We start from the raw sequence: 26,728 nt of genomic DNA on the forward strand, positions 1-26,728 counted from the left end.
CCGACTAGACCGAGCAGTGTGTGCTCTGTAAAATTTGCAAATTTTCATTTTGGTGTCACCCCTCTGAGATGGTGTCACCCGGTGCGGTCCGCACCCCCCGCACCCCCCTAGCGACGCTACTGAATAACTATTATGTACCCGTAGTAAATTCAACTTGTGCTTGCTGACGTTCTTGAAGATTTTGTCTTACAGAATCACGAAGAGGAAGAAATTTTTTGATTGCTTCTAGTCGCTCTCGAGCTAATATAATGGTATATGCTTCTCCAATATTTGCCATTATTGATATAATGATGATTTAATTTATAGCAGCAGAGATGGTGCTGCCTCCAAATTGGCACCGACACGATCGCGTATTTTCCTTCGATGTATCGCGATCAGAAAAACTTATCAGCGATAGGATGGGTAAGCCAATTCGCCGTTGACAGGGTTGTCTTACGCTGGATATCGCGATTTTTTGTTGGTTTTTTTGCGATTTTCCAGGAAGGCGTATTTTGGCGAAATACGAGTGAACCAATTAGAGTGTGTTCGCCCTCTCTGCTGCCAAGGTATACAAAGAAACTTATAAATAACCAGTATAACCAGTGAGAAAACCCGGGGAAAATTTTTTTTTTTAATTCTACCTATGTTAAATACGAAACTAGTGAGCGCCACCATGCACAAACTATGAAACTGGTGAGCGCCACCATAACGCCAAGATTGAAGTTATCCGTTTTAAGGAAGGACCAGAACTTGTGAAATTTAATGTCTTGCATAGATGATATATTATTGGTCTGGTTCTCGGCACTTATGTTACTAACGCCGATATTGGTGAAGATTTAAAAAAACATAATTAGGAAACCAGTCTACATATATAATCTTATTGGTCACTGTATTTCGTGTATTGGTGTCTATAAGTGGGTGGGAGCCAGGCTAAGTTATTTTGTAGCAGGAATCATTCGCTTACTATCTGGATACTTTCAGGATTTAAGGTAGGTTGCTAAGAAGAAAGTTGAGTTTTTCCATCAATAAATGTAAACAAAATTTGACAGCCACTTAAGGGTATAGAAAATGGCTCACTTCGTGTCTGATTAGTCTATCTATCCATAAATACGTAGACCGAGTTTCCTCTGACCATTGCCTCCACCCCACCCCCTTTTGTTTTTGGTATTTGTACATTTATGTTGGCGTGTATTGTCAGAGTCAATTCCCTATCGAAAAGTTGGAGTTCGCCGACACCATTTGGTGTTGGCATAGGGTAGCCGCTTTCTAGCCGGCCAAGCAAAATTGAACAAGTTTTCATCGAGATATACCTGGATGAAATCGATTGGAATATGATTTATTTCCTCAAAAATCGCGAGCATAGCATTCGTTATGTCTTTAATCCGTTGACCTGGATCTCGCTATTTGCATTCCGAGTCGCATGACTATACAAGTCTCGCAACATATATGTCAGTGACAGCAGAGGTCATATTGTCACGTGCTATCAACAAAAAAGGAAAACAAATCGAGCACATAACTGAAAGTCGCGTAATCTTAATAGAAAAATGAAGGAACACAAACTTCTCAAAATATTTATTCTGAAAACAACGATGGGAAATCTGTAAATGTTGTAGCAACTTGAAGAAAACAAGATCCAATAAGCAGAAAGTAAATTTCAATGCGGTAGTCACGTGATACCAACAAAAACGTCACTAACAACGTGCTAGGTACTGGCTGAAAACGGTTTTCTTCACCCTGCTGCGCTACCGGTAGGTTACTGGTCATTGGTTTTAGTCTGGCCATATGTCAGGCTCAGGTATTTGTCCGCTGGTATGCACTCGGTTGTTCGCAATTTTGTACAACATGGTCTGCTGTGCGTTGGTTCACCTGGATTCGAGTGATTCCCACTGGAAATGGTTTAACATTGCACTAACGCTGCTAGTATTACAATATTTATTTGTGGTGAGCCTAGCAGCTCTCCTCTAAAGCATCTTTATTTTATTTATTTGATCTTCATTATGTGGGTTCCACACAGGCGAGAGTACACAAGATCTGGTCGAACCAGAATGAAATATGCTGCACTTTTTACCTCTTCATTGTTGATTTGCAGGTAGCGGCGCAGGAAACCAATGATACTGTTCCCTTCTTTCAGTGTCTTGTCTATGTGCCTTTTTAAAGAGAGGTCACTAGACAATTTAACCCCGATATAATTTGTTGCCTGATCATTGGCTAACTTGTGCCACTTAAGAGTATATTCGGACAAGATTGGTGATTACTTTCTGTAAACTCTTAGGATGCTGCATTTTTCCAGATGGAACGACATACCCCAAGTTCTTTTCTAGAGGGCCAGTTGGTTTGGGTCTTCTTGAAGGATCTCACAGGCCTTAAGGCATTTATTTCCCGGTAGACTATACAGTTATCTGCAAAAAGTCTTGTGTTGGATTTGACACTCACAGGTAGATCACTGATGAACACCAGGAAGAAGATGGGACCCAAAATACTCCCTTGAGGTACCTCACTAACAACTGGTGCTCAATGGTTTGGAGACGAAATAATTGAAAATATGGAAATTTGATCTTTTAGATATGTACGAAGAAGTGAGGAAACATTTACAAGAAGAATGGTTGGATATTGCTGAAATGGTGATGAAAATATGTACTTGAAGACTTTGAAATCGCTTATGTGTACTATACCTGAATTTCGTCAATGGAATAAATCTCAGTAAAATCTTAATATTCACATTTTCTAAAAGCGTTGACCCAGTATGAGTGCTTGATGGATCTTGAACACTTTTGTGAATATTGTAAGATATTTTATAGTAAGTATAACTTTTTGGAACTAGCAAGATTAAGAAATATGAACAGCTAAAGTGGGAGACTGACCCAAATAAAGACGAAGTAAATGAACAGATAGTTTCTGTGCCTTAATTTTCTGACATTACTGGTAGTGGACAAACTGTGCAGGGCACAATTTGGTATGAAGCTTTCAGTTCAGACTATCGGCTGCTTGCAAGTAATTAATAAATTTATTTTGACTGACCTTTTTCTGTGGATATTTAAGTAAAATGCCTCTTATTTCTATTCAGGTAATTAAATCACTCAGATCACTGACGTTTTTAGTATTAATCCCTGTCGGAAGAGAACACCTTTGTATCGATCGGTCTTTAACTTACTGTTGCATGCATGGGAGGCAGCATAATCCCCAGGGTAAGAGTAATGCATTGAGTTCTAAGCAATATAATCCAAAGATAAAAATGGTTTACCCATGGACTTTGGGTTGAATCTCCAGAGTGTGAATTAAAAATTCTCTAACCTGTATGATAGTATTATTTGTCATAAAATATTAATTCTGCCTACTATTATCAAGCATTCTTCTATAGTCATCCAGGGATAGCACTTTTTCCATTCTGTCTGGTGGAAATGTATATTTATTATATATATATATATATATATATATATATATATATATATATATATATATATATATATATATATAACCCTATCACCAAAAATAAAATGTTTATTAGGCACTGATAAAGTCTTTCCTACATTTATTAAACCTGTTGAAAAAGTGACTGTTCAATGGTTGACTTTCCCATTTTGTTACTAGTGGTGAAAGAGGTAACTTTATTGGATGATGATTTTATTAATAGAGTTGTGTGCTTTATTAATTGAGGGAACAATGAGATATTGGATAAAATATTTCATTGAAAATAAAGCCTTGTGTACTTATGAATGGTCATACACTCAGTTGGTTTGGTATTGAAAGAGGATGCGGGCAGTAGATTTACACTCCGCATATATTTTGCTTTTGTGTAGTGATTTTACACTGTACAATCAGAAATCATATTGGGGGGTATAAAGGTAGTTAAGTTAACTTATGATCTTTCTCAGTATGCTGATGAGATGCATTACTTGCCCTCAATGGTTGAGATAAATGTATAATGTCTGCTTTACACATCTTGTATATTATTATTGCTTTTTTCTGATATTAGTAGAAATATTGAACTGGAGATATAGTTTGGATAGGCAGTACAATAGGTAGCAACAAGCAATAATGTCCCTGACATAATTGTTTTAAACTGTATTTGGAAGGATGAAAAGTTCATAAGTAAAATTAATGAACTTAGTATTGCTAATACAAATGATATAAACAGTTTGTTAGTGAACTAAATACATTCGTTTAGAAGCTTGTATGGCATGAGTGAAAGGAAAAGAAAAAAATATTGATGTGAGATTCACAGAAGTGGAATTGAAGAGGATGATTTTAGACAGAGAGATGGATTGATAGATATTTGTGAATGGATTGGAAAAGAATGACTTTAAAGAATGTGTAATGAATATAAATGTAAAGGTTGTTACAAATTTTAATATTAAAGACTGATAATTTCTTATTATTTTTGGAAGTGATTTTCCTTGATCTGAAAAAGGATCTGAATTCTTTCTGGATGTATATGTTTGAAACACAGGAAAAAAATGGATCATTGAAGTGGTTATTGATGAGCATATTTTAGAGAGAGATGGTGTAATTCTTATTTTAGAAGAGATGGAAAAGTGTGAAAATGTACAAATAATGGAAATGGATTGTTGAAAATTTAGAAGTATAGGAAAGAAGCTGTGTGCTGCATATTTTAGAGAGAGATGGTGTAATCCTTATTTTAGAAGAGATGGAAAAGTTGTGTATGAGAGGATATGGTGAAAATGTACAAATAATGGAAATGAATTGTTGAAAATTTAGAAGTATAGGAAAGAAGCTGTGCGCTTTATATGGTCCATACAGCATATGAAGATATTTTGTAACAAAATTAGTACAGAAGTATGTTGGTTTTGTTAAAAGTAAATTTGATGGTGGAAAATGAAGTAAGAGATATTAGTTAATGACATTGAAGATAAGGAATAGTACTTACAGTTTTATGTTGTGGTCGTTTGTGAGTGGTTTAGTTAGAGGGAGCGAAAGATAAGTTTGGTCCTTAGCTATTGTGAGGGGTGGACAGGTGGTTTGGTTACGTCGGGCCTGTGGAAAATTATGGTTTAGTTTTGGCGAAAACCCCCCACTGTTAGAAGTGTGGGAGGTGACGGTTGAAGCATGGGAATATAAAGCATGGATAAGCATGGGAATATAAAGCATGGATAAGCATGGGAATATTGTCGTTTATAGTGTGGCGCAGTAGATATGTATATTGTATTGGTTATTGATTTTCTCATTGTATATATGATGGAGTGTTCCTTTAAGCGGCAATTCTTAAAATTCCCATTCCGCATTACTTGTCGTGTTTGTGAGATTGTGTGTTACGTTGCAAGAAAAAAAATATGATAATTCGTATCATTGCAGTCAGAACTGCTATTAAAAGATCTCGCTAAAGTCGCCTCTTTGGCTCAGACTGAAGTTGATTATTTTGTAAATTTGCATCACCACCTCAGGCTCACGTATCCGATACTCTGATTTGCGTATGTTTTTATGCTTCAGTAATAATAATAATAATACTAGTGTTGTCGGCAAGCTCCATTCTAAATAAATATCCATTTCATGGCTTTGTCAGTTAGAAACATGTTGTACATTGTTATGTGATAGAAGTATTAGCTTCGACAAAAGTGCAATTAAAAATAAAAATATTAGCTTCGACAAGAGTGCAGTTAAAAATAAATATAATAACCCCCCCCCCCCATATTACAATTGAAAAACTTGTAATTTTTCTGCCTTTTATCTCATATGATTTAATTATCGGTTTCTGATAACACTAAGTGAATCAGTATCTCAGACATCATCACTTCATAACAGTACTGACAGCCCAGACCAACATCAAGTAAGAGATGTTTGAAGAGGTATTAGAGGAAGGGAGTCTACTAGAACGGGTACAGAAAGTGAGTCTAGTAGAAGTACAGGAAGGGAGTCAGGTAGAAGTACAGGAAGGGAGTCTGGTAGGAGCAGCAGAAGAGTTACAAGGCAAAGGAGAGGAAGAGGAAATCAAGGACCATCACTTAGCAGGACAAAAGTGGCTACTACAGCTGAAGCCAGGGATCATCAGTTGATGGTAAACATGTTTTTGTTACCCATTACAGTTAGCTTTTGTATTAAGACTTGTAAATTTATGAATTTTGTTTTGGTCAGTTTATTTTAAATTGTTGAATTCATTTCTTGTAGGAACACATAGCCAAAATGACAAAGGAAGGAAAAGATAAACTTTAGGCTCGAATATGCCAAAAACACCCCAACATAGTCTTTGAAGTGATAAATGGGTCATCAATGGAGCAACAGTGATACCATCCAAGACCAAGAGGTGAATCATCAGGTTGGTGCATATGTAGTAAGTGCTGTGAAATGCCAACTGATGATGAAAAGCAATGCTGCAAACAAATAATGCCAAACAGCTATTCAAGGCTTCCTGTAAGTAGTTTTTTGGTAAATTGTCATTGTAGTTCTACTTTCCATAAGTCTCGTGACTGTAATCTGACTCGATTGCCCATCCAGAGTTAATATTTTTGTTATTTATAATTTACTATTAGTGAATTAAGCAGCTGATTGAAACACTTGTTTATCATTATATGTTTGCTTCATTATGTAACAGAAGAATCATTATTTTCCCACAGAACATTTAATGCTTTTATCTTTTTGGAATATTTTATACTGACAATTTTTTTAAATTTCTGCATGAATTCAACCTGGTTCTTGTATACGAAGTCGTGCTCCTTGTTGCACAGAGGTAAAGGTAATTTTGTTCTAGCAGCAGAAGAAGATAACGATTACAGCTGGGGGTAAAAGGCATGCTGCTTATAGGCAGTTTACTTGACATAACACATTTTTGGTTGTTGCTGGCTTTGCAGTAGTTCTTGAGAGAATTTGGTTTGTTTTAACCAGTGATGTATATTGCCTGTGGGTCTGCAGTTCTGCCAAATAGATCAACCTCTTATATGTGTATCTGCCTCAAAATATTTTGTATGGTGTGTTAACAAAGTTGGAGAAACTAAGTTGATTTATAAGCAAAGTTACCACTCCGGTGGCCTAGGAGTTAGAGCGTCCGCCTCGGATGCGGGAGGTCGTGGGTTCGATCCCCGGCCGAGTCATACCAAAGACTTACAAAAATGATACTAGCAGCTGCCTCACTTGGCGTTCAGCATTAAGAGGTTAGTGTTAGGACTGGTCGGCCTGGTGTCAGGATAATGTGACTGGGTGGGACATCATGCTACATGTCTGCGGCATGATGCCACACTGCAGACATCGTAGCGATATGACTGAAAAATTGTTAAAGCTACGTTAAAAATCAAAATCACATCACATCACATATGAGCAAAGTTCTTGGAGTATAGATACAAACTCCATCTGGCAAAGCAGAAGACAACAGGGTTTTTCTTTTTAAAAGTAGACAGCCAGGCTAAGATAAGAAAAGCAACATTAGCAAAACTCCTAGATTTCTTGGTCACATGGGTGAGAAATTCTGTTATTAGGCATACATCTTAATTTTTACTTGAATACTTGTCCTTTTAGTACCTGATTTTAGATATTAATTTCTTGGATGGATTCTCTTTCTTAGGAACTCGTGATTTTATTTTAAGTTGTATAAATCATTTCTTTTGTATTATGCAATTTTTATTTTGCATGAACAAGTTTTGTTAACATTTTGTTAGCTACCTATCTGCCAAAGAATGATTATATGTATGGCTCTGTTTTAAAAGCAACTGTGAGGATACCATTTACTGGTATCATACAGAAAATTTATTTAAAAAGAATTAAAGTTGACTAGCATTGTCTTAGGATGCAAAGGATGTAAGGCACAACAGTAGAGGGTGAACATGATTGTATTCTTGCATATACACATCAAGTCAAATGATAAATAATGCATATTCATGCTGAGTTGAGAAAGGAAAACTTATTGTAGTGTTTCATGAATACAGATCGGTTTGTAAATATCAACAGAACTACAAACACTATGATACTATTCTATCAAGCATAATACTATACTGCTCGTTAACTATGGCAGTTCAATACAAACAAAATGGCTCTGGAAACTTCCACTAAATTTGTAAGACTAAAATACTAGTTCAACAAAAGCGACCTTGAATTCTATATCACATATATGCATCAAATGCCATCTGATTACAACTAAAACAAACATACTTGACACCAATTAAAGCATCAAATTTTCATTTCTTTCAAATGTGTTCATTCACCACATAAATAATAATACCCTTCATATGAAAACCCTAATGAATGTACACAACTTCATACACTGTAAAACTAACTGTTATATATTATGAAATTTACTAAACTTATATAATTACAAATGTGCACGTACAGACATAACTTTAATTCAAGAGTATAGTCAGGTATCAAGAACTGATACATATCATCTAAGAATAATTTTGGCATACATAGAAAACTCTTTCTCTCTCCACATAACTATTGCTACTATATTATATAATTCTCAGAAGTTTGTTTCATATTTATAGATGGACCTATCTGCTGAAGTCACTGTCATTGCATCCAGAAGTGACTTGTCCATCAATCTCCATCTTGACATTAATGGAGAGTTATTTTACACAGTTTATGCATTGTTCCAGAAAAGTCATAAAACTGACTTTTATATGAGGAACTAGTCTACCATTACTATAACAGACTGATTACAGACATCCCAGTCCAAAATACTAGCCATTACATTGATGTTTTATTATCCTGTGTTGGTTTATGCTTTTGACTAAAGCGATTACTATTTGCTCAATGACAAACTTTAGTACATCACCTAAACCCCATATGTGTTTCAGATTGCATTTGTTTTAATATTAGGGTAGCTAGGTACTATATATATATATACATATATATATATATATAATGTATATGTAATTGTGCACAACAAATTTACTTGAAGGAGTGAATGGTCACAAAATTGTTTGTCAGTTTACCATATTTACCAAATATATAACTTATTATGAGTAATGTGGATTTTATATATATATATATAACTTATTGTGATTGAATATAACTTATTGTGATTGTTTGAATATAACTTATTGTTATTGTTTGAATGTGGTTATCTTTCTAATGTAAACCTAATACTATTGATCACTGTTAGTGCACGCATGCAGCACAAACCAACATTGATGTGATAGGCAAAGGACATTAGAGTTTCAGTTCATTATCAGTCAAATGTCATGTACATAATGAAAGAGGGATACATGTTATTTTCATGAAGTGGCATTAGATTGAATTTCGATATTAGGGATTACTCAGGATGATGTATATTTTTGGCCAGCATTCAGTACATGTTGATACATCACATTTATTATATTAAATTTTCTTATCATAATTTATATTTGTTGTTTATCAAGAAAATAAACATACACATACATTCGGGTCATTTCATTATATCAGAGTAATTAAGCAACAGCCAACTTATTCATCAGCGGAGTAATCTGTAAATGTGAATCTGTGACGACTTCTACAATTTTTATTTTATTTTCTTTAAGAAATTCAACCCTTTTACAAAGCATGCCTTTTCTTAGTTTGTGCTTTTCCTGTCTGTTATTCTTTTGTCCATTGTTATGATGCACAAAATTTTCTAGCTGGAATTTTCCATGAATATGTATGTGCAATACTGGGCTGAATGTCCAGGGCTGTCCATTCTACAATCCCCATAATACCAGGATGCAGTTCGAATTGGCCCTAAGTTTCATATAAGCATTTGTAATAAATAATAATAATAGCTACCTTATAATAACAACTGCCATGTTGTTTTTGAGTAACCAATCATCAGAACTGGGATTTAGCCTGAAATTAATGACTAAATGCTGAAATCCAGCTTTCCCCACCTAAATGTCATTTTCCCACCTAAATTTCAAAATACGCTTACAAGACGAATGATAAAATTTCAAATCAAAGTGTAAAGATGAGATAAGATACAAAATATTTTGTATAATGTTAAGAGATCCTTAGTAGCAAGGTAAGCACATTGAACACCTTGATATGTCTTCGTTCATCTTTGAGCAATAATACTGATTACAATTGATATCAAAACCAAGTGCTGAACATGACGATAAAACACCAATCGCTATGTTTCTTTACTTGGGTTAAAGATGTTTTCCTGATATTTGGAATTTTAAAGGACATTTTTATCTTGGATACAGCTATAGGTTTCAGATAACTTTGAAGTTTAGCTATATTAACTTAAGTTTGACTTACCAAGAATTACAACTTCCTTTCCAAGTAATGATTGTAATATGTGTTCCTGATGGTCAATCCAATATTGGTCAATGGATGGAATTAAATATGTCCTATGAATTTTATGCAAAGTCAAAACTTAAAATAGGTAGCTTCAGAAATTTTAAAAACATGACAATATTCTGAAAGGTACTGCCAGACATTAATTAGTATGGCAGATGCCAAAAGTAAATCACCACCATATAGTTGCCTATTCAGCAGAGGCTGTGAACACCATTTCTTGACACAATGTCCATTTACACAAACCTATTGATACATATAACACCGGATTTATTTTACATACCATAAAGAGTTCTTTTTTATATTTAGTGTGACAGTTTTGTGTAATAAATAGGGACTTCTACCTACCTATATGTTTATTTTTATTCTGCCATTTACTAAATGTGAACCCACTGACATTAATAGCTAACATATATGTATATACCAGTACAGTATCCATAAGCAAGTCTAACAATTCAGGAACATTAGTTTATACCTTAACTGATATGATGACAAAATGTATAGTAATATAATGTGAGTAACATCCTCCAGTTTGCAAACTCTGATACATTTCAGAGCACATCTAACAGTTTTGCTGGTAATGGAGTAAATGTATCTTTGTAAAAGTAAAAGAAATATTGATAAATCTGATGAATCTTAGAAGACTTCGAAGTGCACTGTAATAAACTATAAAAGTACTGTCACCAACAAAGTTAAAGGTATTTTCACAGTATGAATACGACAAATATCAGGTCCTTCTATTTCTGGTTGATCACTACCATCATCCTCATCATTTGTGTCGTCTTCTTCTTTAACATCTTCCAAACAAATGTTACTGTCTGGTCTTGAAGATAAAAATGAAATATTTATGACATTTCATAAAATGCTGTAAGAAGAGAAGGTTATATCTTATGAAGTTTTAGTATACAAATCTAATATTTGTTGGATTTCATATGAATATTCAGAGATTTAGATGAAAAACATTTCCAATGATATTATCAGGCAGTATGATAGTAGCTTCATTATCTTTTCATTATCTGTTACACAGTTACATACATGATAACATTTTAATCACATAAAAATTCTTTATTGAAAAGATACTAAAATTTTCATTACCTGAATGAAATATTTAAACTTGGCTTATAATCTTCATCTGACATATGGTCATCTGCTTCAAAGTTTCTCTCAGAAACTTCCATTGTAAGACCAGAAAAAAACATAATAATATTCATTCCCCTCTCTCATACCAAGTGTTCAAATTTTGGTTGGAAATTTTTAGAAATTTTTGTGTGTGGGAAAACACATCAGATATGGGAAAGTTGTTACTTTCAAAAGAAAAATAAAAAAAATAAGAAAAATATAATTTTGAGTCAGTGGCTGTTTAGATCAGTTGGACAGGTAAGTGAGAAAAAAGAATTCTTCAGAGGCCATCTATTTAGTATGTACGCAAAAATCTGGCAAAGCTTGGCCCCTTCCCCACCCCCCATCCCTGTACACATGCATATCTTTTTACACACACCCCACCTGCGTATGTACGCTTGCTGCACTACCACCACCCAAATTCTATAGATCGGCCTATATTTAATCCATGCAGAAATGATCAAGGATTAATAATTTTAATGTGTTTAATAAAACAGATAGTCCGCTGATGTTGAATGTCTGGCTGCATGAAAGAAATAAGCTGCATAACTTTAACAAGTTTGTCTAGTGTCCGCTATAATTAAAAACACCGTCTAAACCCTGTCAAACAGGTTCTATATTAGACAAATTGTTATCGAGGTCCCCCCCCCCCATTTCCTATGCATATGTACATATCAGTAGACTCCCCCCATGTGTATGTACTAAATGGATGGCCCCTATCTATGGCCTTAGTGTGGTTTGTGTTTATAATACAATGCATTTCCTTCCTATGACAGCCATCTTTGTGACTTCAGTTATGCATCTAAACTATATTGAAGATATATTGTAATTACGCATTTGTAACTTGTAGAGAAAAGAAAGCTTTTGTAGGAGCAACTTTCTCATTCATACACAGATACCATCCACTTATATATATATATATATATATATATATATATATATATATATACCATTGCTTTTAGTCAGGTTACATATATCATGCATGTATCACAATGGTTGTTTTTTTAGTTTACTACACAAATACTCTCCTTTTATGTATGTATCATAATTATTTTTATTAGTATACTTACTTAAATGGGTTGAAAAAACTTGTAGACTTTCCCATCATAACACTTTCCTTCTCCTGAAATTCTTCAACTCCAGACAAGGCTGAATCCCTAAAAACAATTTTGAAATTAATAATAATAATAATAATAATAATGAGGACTTTGTATAGCGCCTAATCTTTAGAAGCTCTAAGCACTTTACAACATTAGACAACACCTATAAGATATAAAAAAAAACATTATGATATGATTACAAAAACAAACACCATGAAATTAGAAAACAGAAAAACATGCTAAGAATATTTAAGGTAGAAAACATTTTTAGGTGTTAAGTTTGTTCTTGCAGTCGAAATAAGTGAGTTTTGAGAGCACTCTTGAATGGGATCACTGTTTCTTTGTGTCTAAGTTCAGTGGGCAATTCATTCCACTTTGCTGAGCCCTGGTATGCAAAAGAACGCTGTCTGTATGACTATGTTTTCATAGTGGGATTAATGAGTATACGATTGTCAGAAGAGGAGCATAAGTATCTTGCTGGTTTGTACACATGGGTGTGGTTGGATAGGTATGTTGGACTAGAGTCTGACAGTGAAATGTAGCACAGAGAACAAATTTTGTGTTTGATTCTGGATTGAATGGATAGCCAGTATAGGGTACATAGTAGCGGGGAGGCATGATATGATCATGGTACTCTAAGCATGATCCGAGCAGCTGTGTTTTGAAGTTTCTGGAGCAGATATTGAAATGAACAGACAGAATTAAGTTACAACAGTCCAGTCTTGAAAGTACCAATGAACACACAAGTGTTTTAGTGGCATCAGCTGAAATATATTTGCGAATTGAGCTGATGCGTCTCAGCTCAAGATATGCAGCCTTGAATATGTTCATGACATGTTGGTGCAATGTGAGAGTACTGTCAAGAGTAACACCTAGGTTTCGTACTGATTGTGTGAATTTAATGTTGGTGTTGCTGATATTTATTGTTTGAGGTAAAGGATGTGAATCAGAAAGTCTCTTTGCAGTGATCAGAATGGCCTCAGTTTTATCATCATTCATCTGCAGCTTGTTACATGTCATCCATGATTTCACATCAGAAATGCACCTCTCTACACCTTGGAGGATAGAATCAACTTAAGTTGGGTGGCTAGATTTGTACATTTGGGTGTCATCGTCGTACAATTGGTGAGACACTGGATGATGACTTATGACACTTGAGTGCAACTGAGTCTATAGAATGAAGAGATCAGGACCAAGAACAGACCCCTGTGGAACACCACAAAATAGATCAACTGGGCTGGAGTGTATTCCATTTGCAGATATGATTTGTGTCCTGCTGACCAAGTAGGACTTGAACCACAGCAAGGCTGTATCATGAATGCCAAATACATGCTGGAGATGGTGAAGTAATATATCATGGTCTGTCGTGTCAAATGCTGCAGACAAATCAAGCTGGGTGAGGACTGTAATCTTTCTGCTGTCCAACGCAGAGAGAATGTCATTAACTACTTATAGAAGAGTACTTTCAGTACTGTGGCATGGGTGATATGCAGATTGTATGTTGCTGAAAAGACTGTTTGATTTCAGATGAGACAAGCTGGGATAGAACAACCTTTTCTAAGATTTTTTTATATGAATGGGAGATTAGAAACTGGGCGGCAGTTCTTTAAATCGCTATGGTCTAGTGTTGGTTTCTTCAGCAGAGGTTTTACAATGGCAGTTTTGAAAAATGATGGGAATTCCCCGGATGAGAGAGGTATTAATAACATCAGTTAGTGAAGGCAATACTGTATCTAAGCACTCAAGTAGCAGTGATGTTGGAACTGGATCAAGTTCACATGACTTTGGTGCACACTTCATCAGGATTGTTTGTACGAAATCCATAGAGATAGGTTCAAATGCTGCTAATGGTTGCCTCTCAAATTCTGTATCCCAACTGTATGGTAACAACGAGTCAATTGAAATTGTGGTGTCAAACTTATCTCTAATGGTTTGTACTTTGTCACGGAAGAAATTCGCAAACACGTCTGGAAGGTCGACTGGAGAGAAGGTAGTTGGAAGTGGTGTAGATTTGTTCCTTGACATCAGCTTGTTAGTAATCTCGAAGAGCTCTTTGCAGCTGGAACTTTTCATGATCTTAGAAGTGTAGTGGGCTGATTTCGCTGCATGGACTACATTTATGACATTCTTCTTAGTGGCTTCATAGATTTGCTTATGAATAGTGAGTCTGGTGGAAAGCCAAAGCCTCTCAGCTTTACGGTGGTCTCTTTTAGCAGTGCGAAGCTGGTCCCTAACACTGCTATACCATGGAGAACACTTTTGAATTGATACTCTGCACTTGGTAGCTGGGCATGTTTGTCGAGCAATGAACGCAGGCAGTTATCGAGTTGTTCTGCTGTAGGAGGTAAGCAAGTTGTTGGGTTTGCTTGGATATCATGCATTAGTTTGGTTCTATTTATCATACAGAGGTTTGTCTTAGTAGCAGTTCATTCGACATGAACAAAGCTTTATCATTTATCATGGTTATTATGATGGGAATGAATGAGATATAATGCTTCAACAAATAATAATAATAATAATAATAATAATAATCATATTTGATTTACAGAGGGTGACTCATTTAGTTAAGGACTATTCTCCCTTGAGGCCCTATAACTAAAATACCCACTGCATGATGAGGAGCATTTGGTTATAAAGCAAATATCATTTGCAAAAAATGACACAAGGAACATTTCTATCTTCTGCTTTACTTACTTATGCACTCTCTTTTCCACAAATGATTCATGTTCTTTGTTATTTATGTTTACAAATGCCAGCAAATAATTTATAACAAAAATATTATTTTAAGTCATAGTCTAAATATAAAATAATGTACCATATTTTTATTAAATGTATAATCTTTGGCAACTGCAAACTATTTCACAAATATAAAATGATAAATTTCCATGCAGTAAATAAATTACTTAGTCATGCATTTTCCAAAACATTTTTAAACAAGTAAATATACATAAAACTTAAATAAAATGTAGTAATACTTACACATGTGCCATATCTAATTTTGATGTGGTTATATCAGACACAGCAGGACTTGGTATCCAATGAACTATTGGCCCAGGTGTAGAAATTGTGACCATGTCTTCTGTGACATTCCTCTGTTTCTGATGAATCTTACCGTTTTCCTTGCACTGCCATTCAATTCATAACTAATGTACCCAGGAAAAATAAATGTTTCATTAGACACAATAATGCTATATACTTTACACAAATGTGCATGTATAAAATGTTCTCAACTGTATTGCATTAGTTTCCTTTACAATCATTACCATTTGCATTGTATATTTTAAAAAAAAAACAAAAAAAAAAAAACTAGTGATTGCTTGCCTCTAAATAACGTTTTATGGTTGCTGCGAAAATAAAGCTGATCCTTAATTCCCCTTTGGTAGCCTCAAAAACAGCAGCAGTACATGTTATGGTTTACACGTGTGTCAAGCGATATGCTCTGTACAGGCTATATTGATGCATGGCTGCAACATTTTATTGCAAGATAAATAGAATAATGTCAGTTTATATAAAACATGTTAATTTAAAAGCAATGATAAAGAATTAACTATAAGAAATAAATGGCGGTATTACAAATTGGCTGTTCATTGCAAAATTGTGACTCACCTATTCAGCAAGAATTTGGCGACCTCTCGATTATTTTTCAGGCTTAAAGTGGACTTCATTTCATTCCATCGTTCATGCTGATCACCAATACATATGCGCGTGTAGCCATAATTTTCCCAGCGAGCTTTTTTCTATTCTTTTCCCTTTCAGAATCCGTAAGATTTCGCTTTCTACCGACTTTCGATCTAGTTGATTCCACAGGTGCTCGACGCGAGCTTGATGTTAAGAAAAAAATAATAATCTAAAAGGAAAAAAATCATACAGAGTGACAAAAATACCTTAGATTACCCCCATGACCCGTTCTGACATAAGACCCTCTCTGTCATAATAGAGGGTCTTATGTCAGAACGGGTCATGGGGGTAATCTAAGGTATTTTTGTCACTCTGTATGATTTTTTTCCCTTTAGATTATTATTTCTTTCTTAACATCAAGCTCGAGTCGAGCACCTGTGGTTGATTCCTGCATTTGTTTTGTAAACACGCGTTTGCGCATGGCTGCAATTTTTAATCTTCGGGAGAGGTCAACTAAGAGGTTACATGAATATAGGCATGGCAAACAGCGAGTTTTTGTCTGCCAGACAATAATGAAAAATCGCGTTTTTTATCACAAAATTTCCGATACTAGCCTGATTTCGGCCTCGGTAAGAATACGAATCATAATTATTAATGTAAATAAGTAATTATGAACTGAAAAAAGAACTATATAATTTTTTTCGTTTTTACTTAGGTTGTATGCCTTTAAATTGTCAACATGAAAACAAGTGTCATCCACCCATTCCCACAGGGGCTCGTTACAAAGAAAATCAAGGGATGGGGGCTGTGTTACGAAACACCCAAATCCACACCAAATCAACCCAAATGCACACCAAATCGCATTTTGTCTGTCGTCTCATCTCTAAATTGCAGCGGTACCTCCCCTCCCCATTTTTAATTTTTTTTTTTAAAACAAATATTTTTCCACAGATCGAATTATTTTTTTATTGTGCAGTTTTACACAGTTCTATTGGGTTAGGTCTATTTAGACTGATGAGAAACCTATAAATTGGTATCATATTTGTCAAATTCGGTGGTTGTTTAAGATTGATATGACTTATTTGCCAGTATGGAAGACGTTCGTATAGGCAGGCATGAAGACGTACTTAATAAGATACATACACATATTATATACTGTTGTATAGTTTTAATTATATGCTTTAATTCTTTACTGTTCTATTTCTATACAAGATCAGAGCCACATGTTCAACAAAATATCTATTCTAAGGTCACGCTCAACCTTTCAACAACACGGATTAATATTTTGAGATTCAAGTCAAAAGATTGCACTTGGGTGTGGATTTGGGTGGATTTGGTGTGGATTTGAGTGGATTTGGGTGTTTCGTAACACCCGGATGGGGGTTCTTACCTGTAATAATATTATTACAGGTTAGATCCCCCATCCCTTGATTTTCTTTGTAACGAGCCCCTGTGCCCATTCCTAACTCGGTCCTATTAATGACATTACCTTTACACCATCTCTCTCTCTCTCTCTCTCTCTCTCTCTCTCTCTCACACACACACAAACACGTTTTAGATTATGTACATTAATATAGTTGGAAAGTGATTTTTATTTTCCTTGTGATATTAACACAATATCAGATCTTCATTTAAAACTTAAAAATGGGAAATGTCAAATTTTCAAATTGTCTTCTAGCATGACGCTACTGCAGCTAAGTTTGATTTGACACGTTGCTTACACCACAGGGGCTCATATCGTTGCTTACACTTGACCTGTCATAAATGTACTATGTAATAACTATTATATAGTACATGTATGACAGATCAATCGTAAATAACTGTTATACAGTACATGTATGACAGGTCAATTGTAAGCAACGATACGAGCCCCTGTGTGGATGGTAAGTAAAATCCCTCTTCTTTGCACTTGTACCATTAAATCCTTCAGAACACTCACATTTTCTATATTAAGCCCTGTCCAAACAGAACACCTGTATATCCATTGACAGTTCGCCCTTTTTTCAAACTGTGGACACATGCGTAGAAGGCAACATCAACCCATGGCAAGAGTTATGCTTTTACTGTGTCTAGCGAGAACTATATCAGTAGGAATATATCAGTATTCATGTATAATAAATCTATTATCTATTGACTCTATACTTTTGTCAATGCTTCATCTTAATTGTCAGACCACATATAAGCAGGGATGTCATGAGGGGGCAGGGGCATTTACCCTCCCCCCCCCCATTTGCATGTGCTGTAAAATTGCTGTTGCCTATATACGAAAATTAACAAACCCATCAAGTTTTGCCCCCCCCCCCCCCGAAAACAATTGAAATGACGTCCCTGCATGTAAGCTGTGTATCTTAGATGACCCAATAGATTGTGCAATAATGTGCATATTTCTTTTTAAATATCTACTTTGAGAAATACATATATTGCCATTCCTTCCAGACATTATGGATGAAGAACTGAGGCAATTTCTTTGCAACAGGGGCATCAGTGAAGAAACTGAAGAAACTGGGAGAGGATAAGGTTTGTCATTTTATATATCCTATGGTACATGAAGGAGAAGAAAAATAATATGAAGAATTCACAGCAGCAACACATTTGATGCAGAGATTCTACAGATGTACCGCATTCTCATGCACAAAAGTTTGCAGATTGTGTATATGTTTGCAGATGTCCAAATATACAGACAGTTGCATTAGCAAGGTGCCATGTGTTCAGATAGATTTTCACCAGAGTATGAAAATTTAGTGAAGTTTGTGTAAACCATTTTCTTTATGCCCCACTGATGACAGCAAGAGCATGTTAATTTTGTCATGTGCATTTGAATATCAAACTGTGCATCTGAATATGTCTGCAATTCCGTGTGTCTATCCCAAGGTACTTGTCAGTAAGATTGTCCAGAAACCAAAATATAGCTTGATAATTTGTATCCATATGTAGATGAGCTGTTTAGATTTTCAGTCTGTCACTCTTTGTTTTCTTCTGTCATCACTACTTTTAATGGTGGCATCTTCATTTTCTTCCAAAGAAGCTAAATTTTTAGCAAGGTTGTGTGAAAATCTTAGGATATATCAAATTAAATCCAGCTAGCATTGTTAATGATGCGATAAGATTTTGGGACTGTTACCAATCTGTGAATTATTTTCTCTTCTTATTTTGCAAAAATTTCAATTTTTTAGGAATTAAAAAAAATTGCATTGTCAAAAACTTCATGAGGAAGATTAAGCAAAGGTCAAGCAAAGCCATTTGCGAGCGACAAATTAATTTTGTTTGGATTATTTGTCATTGACTTGTAAGTAGATGATCATATTATTTTGCAGGCTGTTACTGGATTTTGCAATGTATGTCCCAGTGTTTTTCAGAATATAAGTCATTAAATTAGACCTGTCTGTCCTTCCATCTTTGCATTGACCCATATTTTCATCTATTCATCAGCCCCAGTTTCTAATTTAAATGCATTACTGGAAAAATATATGTATATCAAATTTAAATGGTTGATAAGTTTGGTCCCATATTATCAAAGCCAAACAGATCTATATGAAAATCAGAACAATATATTAAACTATTTAAGAAGCCCATATTCATCGAAAATGGTATTCATCTTCTACACACTTGCTACTTATTTTAAAGCCATAGTTTGCAAACTCTGTTTTAGTATGCCTTCCTCTTTCAATGCTTAAGCCGTGCTTAGAACATTGAACAATAATGCAAATGTTTCTTCTGAAAATGAAGGCACTTTTAATTTGAAAGTTCTGAATTTCCAGTAATGACTTGTCCTGTTTATAATATCTATCCATGCATAGCCAAGCCATGAACACATAAGACATTTTTAACCTTATTGACTCCTGTGATTTTGCTGACATCATCCAAATTCTTTAACATAATGTAACATTGGAAAGGATATCTACTTGTATACATATATGTAAGTTTAGTCCAGTACCTTACATTTGAATATATAAAGTGTACTCAATGGGTGTCGACTGCATTCACCAACACTGACATTATTCACAGAGGTATCTTTTACAAAATCTTTGAGACTCGTATATATTATTCATTTTCTTATACTACTTTAAGCTGGAAATATCTTAATGAAATGTGTTAGATGAATCCTTCAGTGGATAAATGTACAAATTTAATGTCTAGTTTAGAAAATAAGTCCATATTACAAGTGTTTCAAAGTTTTTGTGTTTTGGTTTTAAATCGAAAAATCAGCTCTTGTAAAGTATTGATAGCAGCATATAGACTAGTATATTTTACGCTACAGTTATGATGCACACTTGGTGTATTAAAATTGATTTATTTTATATTATGGGATGGAGGACTTCTTTCTTTTCTTGTTGAAGTAAATATAATATTCAAAGCACCATTTTACAAGTAATTTGTACGTGTGTAGTTATTCTAAAAATTGTATGTAAATGTTCCATTTTCTGGTGCGGTTCATTTATGAATAAAATAATAACTTGGGTTCTATGACTGAACCTTGTACACTTAAGTTTGATTATGTTACATCATTTTAAATTCTCACAATGCAAACGCAAGCCATTTCCCTGGATGAAAATTTTGAAAAATATTGTCTACTAAATAGTCTGATGCAAGTAAGAGTTAATGTTGTTTTTTCAGAGTTCATCGTGGTATAAACTGTCAGTTGCCGACTCACATGGCAAATAAAGCCCAGAGGGCGTTATGTAAGCTGTGTGAGTCGGCAACTGACAGTTTATACCACGATGAACTCAGAAAAAACGTTAAACTCTTATAATTGAAATTTTAATTATTTGTTATGTTATTTTGTTTGCATCATTAAAAAACAGAAATCTTAATTGAGCGTAGTAATACATATTTGTGGTTTTTCTGTTACGTAGCTATTTATAGCACTTAGGATGTCCAGCTTGATTTCAATAAGATCATCATAATACCAGTCCTTCAACCAATGGAAGCCAAATTTTTTCAATTATTTTTTGTTTGTTTGTTAGAATGTTGTATTTCTTTATTGCTTACTTCATGTCTGCCTTAACTGGCAGTGTTAATCTTATGCTGTACACGTGACTCTATTTATAGAAGTGGAAAAGTAGTTCTCCTTACAGTTCATACAGAAACGAACGCAATTCATTTTGATCACGTGGTAAGATTCTGACCAATGGAAATTTTACTTTCCTGTACCAGCTGCTGGCATTGCAATTATGTCATCCAAGCCGTTTTTGAGATACTCTACTTGCCTTGAACCCGCGTGTCTAGGTGGCAGGGTCCAGTTTCGTAAATTGGTCCCTGGCAAATTTCTTAACTTAAGGCTATGGTGTGACTTTTTCAGCTACTATTGTTTAGCATAGATATGGATATATTTGTGAAGTAGGTGTTTTGGGCTTGTGTTGTTCTTGAAATTGATGTCAGGCATGTACACCTTCCATAGTTGCTGTGCAGTATGTTGATAGCGAAATACCAATAGTTGGCTAGGAAGAAGAGCTAGCCTCCCATAGCAGTAAACATGTGGGTTCAAGGCAACTAGAGTATCTCAAAAACAGCTTTAATGACAACTATTCTGAATTGCATCAAACTATTTAGTAGACAATGTTTTTCAAAATTTTATTCCAGGGAAAGGGCTTGCGTTTGCACTGTGAGCACCACATGCTGTCAAAACTGGCATCTGGATGTGAAAAATGCAGGTATAAAATAGGGGTTGGGGTGCATAAACCTCTTCTGCTGTGAACTGCCATTGACTTCTCTGGTCAAGTGAATACTATTCTTATGCTTTGTTTTAATATAGGTATCTAAAAATATGGACCTTTTTGACCTCACTTGTGTATTTGATTTTTTATGATTTTTTATACTAGGTCACTGATTGCGGAATTAAATTTGTACATAAAAACTGGACCCTGCCCCCTTAAGGAAAATTCATAATTTTTGGATGGTGCAATCAGCCACATCTATTATACTTTTTTGTTTCTTTGTGTTTATTTAAATAATGTGTATGCATTAACTTTATTATATCTCCTTCCTTTTTCCATATATCACTTAGTGTTGTATGTGATGCTCTTTGGAGAGGGAGGTAACTGTGTTTTGTACCTCCATGTGAGAACTGTTTACATCATGACAGAGTAGCATATTTTGGATTTAACTTACTAAATATGGGAACAAAATGGTAATCATAATGTATTGTCTTGCATTTTCTGTAGCTGTCAAGGTTTTGCACCCCTATTTTTATGAATAATATTCACATTTCAGTACAGATACACCTAAACAATTGCATAGCATGTCAACATATATTCTTTAAAGTAATTTAACTCCATAGGAGCAGATAGAATTCAGAGGAATCATACATAAACATACTGTTGTGAATACTGAATGTCACCAGTTGAACGGTCTTAGAAATAATGATGCATATGGCATATTACTTGCTATATTTTGGTGAAAAGAATGAAAGTTTTAGCACACCGACATAGTTTCTACCTTCATGACCCCACTCAGAAGTTGACATAAGAGATTCATATCTCACACTTGGGTGTTAATAGAAAATGTTTCAGCGTTATGTATATGTTTTGAAATTTCTAGTTTCAGTTAACAAAGGGGGAAAAGCTTAAAATTAAGTGGCAGCTTCATGCATTTGACAATACACATACAGTTTCTCCTCTGAAAGTCTTATGTTTTCACTGAATGTTAAAAGTACATCAATATCACTGGTTTCTTTTCTTTTTGCAGGTCTCAGTTTGCATGGTAGGAGATTAGGATTAATCGGTTAGTCATGCTGAAAGAAACAATAGCTTCAGTCTCATCCAGATACTCATTCTGCTCTAAGTGCACAAGAGAGTAACTTTGATGGACAGATTTAGCTTCTGCAGGAGTTGTTTTATGGTACGTGCTTATCAAAAGCCAAGCCGGTGAAATGATTTTTACCTTGAACTGGATTTTCCACTTTAAATATTTGTTCTATACCTTATCTTATTATTTACTATGATTTTGTAAACTCCAGAAAACATTAAAGTCAGTTGTAAGTAAATTGGTGTCTGAGAAGAAATTTCTCTGTTAAATTGTATTGAGTAATTTGTATATGTATGGTCAGTTTCATTGGCTATGTATCAGTGAATTTATTTGATATGTCACTTTGTAAGTTTTAGGGTCCCACACATCAGTATATCAATATTCCAGCATTGTCTAATGTTAATTGATTAAACTTTGACTTCTCCAGACTAGCTAGACTTGTGTTGCGATTACCCCCCCCCCCACAACACACACGGACACAACACTGATGCTACTATTAGGATCTCCAGAATGATAATGAAAAGTTAGGAACCACTTCTTTTATATCAGTCTCAGAGTACTTCTAAAGCACATGATTTACTTAAATGTGTGATTTCTTTAAGTTTGCTAGAAGAGTTTATAGAAACTTTTCACTTCTGTAAATGACACCTAACATAGCATTTCTGTCATTCCCTCCTAAAATTTATAACTTCCAGATCTCTTCTTGTCATTCATGAAACATTGTAAAGGAATTTTGATTTTGTACTGATGCTATGGTGGTAAACAAAGACCAAAAGCATTGTAGGTTGCAAACAATTTGAAATCTTGCAAGAAATGCAGTCAGTCATAATTCACAATGTAAACAATGCAGTGCTTTTTGCCGCAAAGAGGTAACTTTTTCAAAAGCATAATACCATTTTTAGTTTTGTGCACAAAAAGTTTTCGTTTATACCATTGTACTAGGTCATGTTTAAATATGTGATATGTACACAACTTTTGACATAAACCACTTTTAGCCAAATTCTTAAGGTGGCAGGGTCCAGTTTCGTAAATTGGTCCCTGGCAAATTTCTTAACTTAAGGCTATGGTGTGACTTTTTCAGCTACCTTTGTTTAGCATTTATAGATATGGATATATTTGTGAAGTAGGTGTTTTGGGCTTGTGTTGTTCTTGAAATTGATGTCAGGCATGTACACCTTCCATAGTTGCTGTGCAGTATGTTGATAGTGAAATACCAATAGTTGGCTAGGAAGAAGAGCTAGCCTCCCATAGGTCCAGAGGTCTGCATAATTTACCCTTTCCAGTACTCGAAACACAATCCAACAATTTCACCAGTTTCAAACAAATCTAAATATACTCAATTTGCATTCATTCATTTCTGGGACAATTTATTTTCAATAAACTTTACTCAGCAATTTAAAAAATAAAATCAATTTCTTGTAGTTAACAGATGCAGAATAAACAGTCAGTGTGAACATCAAGACAGTGTAGGGCTTACAACACTTCAATCTGCACAGTTTTGAAATAATTTTAAATGGACCTATCCCAGAGACATTGTAATTTTGGATTCAATCCTCTTATTTTTGGGGAGATAAAAATATCATACTTGTTCAACTACATTGTAGTTATGGAGATTTACTCTCAGATCAGTACTTAATTTTCCTTTTTTCACCATAAAGTAGAATTGTTTCTCTGGAAAGTTTATGAATTTCATTCAATCTCACTTTCAGCTCATTTGCATAATCTGTGTCTTATTTCTGACTTTCCAACTGCTGTTTCTATGGGGGTCCAAAGACGAGGTCTATATGCAGAGTTATCTCCCTTTCAAAGGTCTTTAAAGATGGCTTGTCCAGTGGATTCATGAACTGCAAAACCTGTAGGCCATCATTACCAATGGTACATATTCATTTCAGTCTCTTTGATGATCAAACACAAAAGCTGAGAGCAAATTCATTATTGTGTGATTGGCATTTTCAACCACGCCATGTGATTCAGTCTTGCAGCAGTAGTTTGTTTTCTCAATACCCACAAGCCAACATATTTCGTGAAATAAATTACTTTAAAAATCAGATCTCTGAGCTGTGTGATGAGCAAATGGTACCCCAAATGTGGATATGAAGTTGTTAATCAACACTTTAGCTGCATTGTGTGCTTCAATGTTTGAAGCCTTTTGCTTTTTGTTTTTGGTAAAGGACCCATACAATCAATTGCTGTTCTTACAACGGGTATTAACACATTGTATTATTTAAGGGTGGGTGGCCTTTGTTTTCTTTTGAGGTATTTTTATTGAACCACAAAAAAAAAAATCGTATAATTCTGGCACCATTTTTTTACACCTCTTCTTAAGGCATACCTGCATACTTTTGATGGTGGGACTCCTATTTTTACCAAAATGGGAGTCCTGGACTCCTAGTTTTAAAATCCTAGTGAGACCTCTGTATTCTGCTTTTGAGGTACACTTTGGAGCAGATCTTTTTTAATCGTTCCTTTCAATTTCTGTTCTTTTGCATAGGTGTTCTACCAGGATTGAACTCGTGCAGAAGAAAAGGACGAAATATTGTTGCCACTGTATCAAAGACTACACAGAGAAGTCAGAGCATACAACGGCTCATAATATTGAGCAAGTGCTTTGTACACATCTCATTTACAGAACTTGGCTCTGTCAAATCAGTATCCCAAACTTTAATTCATCCTTGTATGTGACACTATTGATATCAACCATTTTATTTTCTCATTTAGGAAGAAGTAAATAGTCATTCCTATTTCTATCCTAATATCAGTCTAAAATTTAGTCTTCAATTAAAAGTTGAGAGGATTTATTTATTTAAATTATTCATTGTAATTATAAAGTGCTCATTTTTGGACTAAAATATTACTTTAGTATTACTGTTTACATCAAGAATGTTAGTACATAATAAAATTCAAGATTGGAATTCACCTAGAACACTATTGGAATTCATTTTGGAACATTATATTTTGGACTTGTCTGTAGAATGTTTAAAGACTATTAATTTAATCCACAACACTGCAAATGTCCCTTAAATTTTCATTCTATAACTTAGAGAATTAAATTATTTGTTGAAATTTACTAAACTTGTTGGTTTGCTTTTCCTGTTCCTGAGGTTAAGACCATAGAGCTATAAGACATGGTCTTCATGACAATGCATCATCATTCTAATGAATCTAGTCATGGTCATATTTTTACATGCAGTTACTAATAAATGATGTAATCATGATTAATAATAACCTTTTAGATCTGCAAGATTAAAAAATAAGCTCAGCTATGCTTTCTTTCTTTGTTCTGAATAAAAAACGATGACACACTTCCATGCATCTTCCTGATACATGACAGAAGGTAGTGTCTGTGATATAAATATTTATAACATAATCATCATGGTACTGAAGAGCCACCTGAACACCCCTCTTCAAATGGAATGACACTGAATGCCTGATCCACATGAACACCCCTCTTCAAATGGAATGACACTGAATGCCTGATCAACATGAACGCCCCTCTTCAAATGGAATGACACTGAATGCCCGATCCACATGAACACCCTTCTTCAAATGGAATGACACTGAATGCTCAATCCACATGAACACCCCTCTTCAAATGGAATGACACTGAATGCCCGATCCACATGAACAGCCCTCTTCAAATGGAGTGACATCGGGTGTCCAATCCAAATTAACAACCGTCTTCAAATGGCACAGCACTGAATGACCGAAGCATAGCACTGTGTTCTCCCAGCACCAAATCCTTTAACGACATCCTTAAGAACAAATATGTAGTTCGCTTTCTGCATAGTTGCCTCAACAGTTAGCATGAGGGTTTACAAAACAACCCAGTCAAACCCTCATGGCTAGTGATTCTGGAAGTAAGATCTGTGTTATCTTTCAGCTGTAAACTTTGCACTCTGCTGTGTATTTTGGGTGCAGATGAATGGTACTGATCATTTCAGTTGTTTGAAAAGGGTCTTTTGTTGACTAATTCCATCCAA

The 26,728-nt window shown here is 34.8% G+C and overlaps 1 protein-coding gene and 1 long non-coding RNA gene across 16 annotated transcripts; one reads left to right on the plus strand and one right to left on the minus strand.

The window, feature by feature from the left end:
• Positions 1-860: 860 nt before the first annotated feature.
• On the plus strand, positions 861-26,007 carry LOC149769867 (uncharacterized). 15 transcript variants are annotated; one of them, XR_016419036.1, is made up of 7 exons: positions 5,187-5,989; positions 6,100-6,342; positions 18,441-18,521; positions 21,585-21,655; positions 22,689-22,841; positions 24,458-24,623; positions 25,240-26,007. It is a non-coding gene; the product is annotated as an uncharacterized LOC149769867 (long non-coding RNA). The 15 variants fall into 15 exon arrangements; XR_016419049.1 differs by lacking the exons at positions 5,187-5,989; positions 6,100-6,342 and adding an exon at positions 861-968; XR_016419035.1 differs by lacking the exon at positions 21,585-21,655.
• Positions 7,736-16,270, minus strand: LOC149769868 (uncharacterized). Its single transcript, XM_089949713.1, has 4 exons — positions 15,993-16,270; positions 15,366-15,529; positions 12,357-12,443; positions 7,736-10,990 (listed from the first exon to the last, which is right to left on the minus strand). Exons 2-4 carry the CDS (start codon positions 15,458-15,460, stop codon positions 10,834-10,836), a joined length of 339 nt encoding a protein of 112 aa, XP_089805839.1. The 5' UTR covers positions 15,461-15,529; positions 15,993-16,270; the 3' UTR covers positions 7,736-10,833.
• Positions 26,008-26,728: the final 721 nt, after the last annotated feature.

Source organism: Sinohyriopsis cumingii, unplaced genomic scaffold (genome assembly GCF_028554795.1).
Source record: "Sinohyriopsis cumingii isolate HCF-2022 unplaced genomic scaffold, ASM2855479v2 utg003141l, whole genome shotgun sequence".
Lineage (NCBI taxonomy): Eukaryota > Metazoa > Mollusca > Bivalvia > Unionida > Unionidae > Sinohyriopsis > Sinohyriopsis cumingii.

Excerpts from the sequence above, each read along its gene's own strand:
- LOC149769868 (XM_089949713.1), bottom strand. The coding sequence starts at position 15,460 with ATGGTCACAATTTCTACACCTGGGCCAATAGTTCATTGGATACCAAGT. Across the intron at positions 12,444-15,365 it reads AAATTAGATATGGCACATGT|GGATTCAGCCTTGTCTGGAG; the intron begins GTAAGTATTACT and ends AATTGTTTTTAG. Across the intron at positions 10,991-12,356 it reads AGTTTTTTCAACCCATTTAA|ACCAGACAGTAACATTTGTT; the intron begins GTAAGTATACTA and ends TTTATCTTCAAG.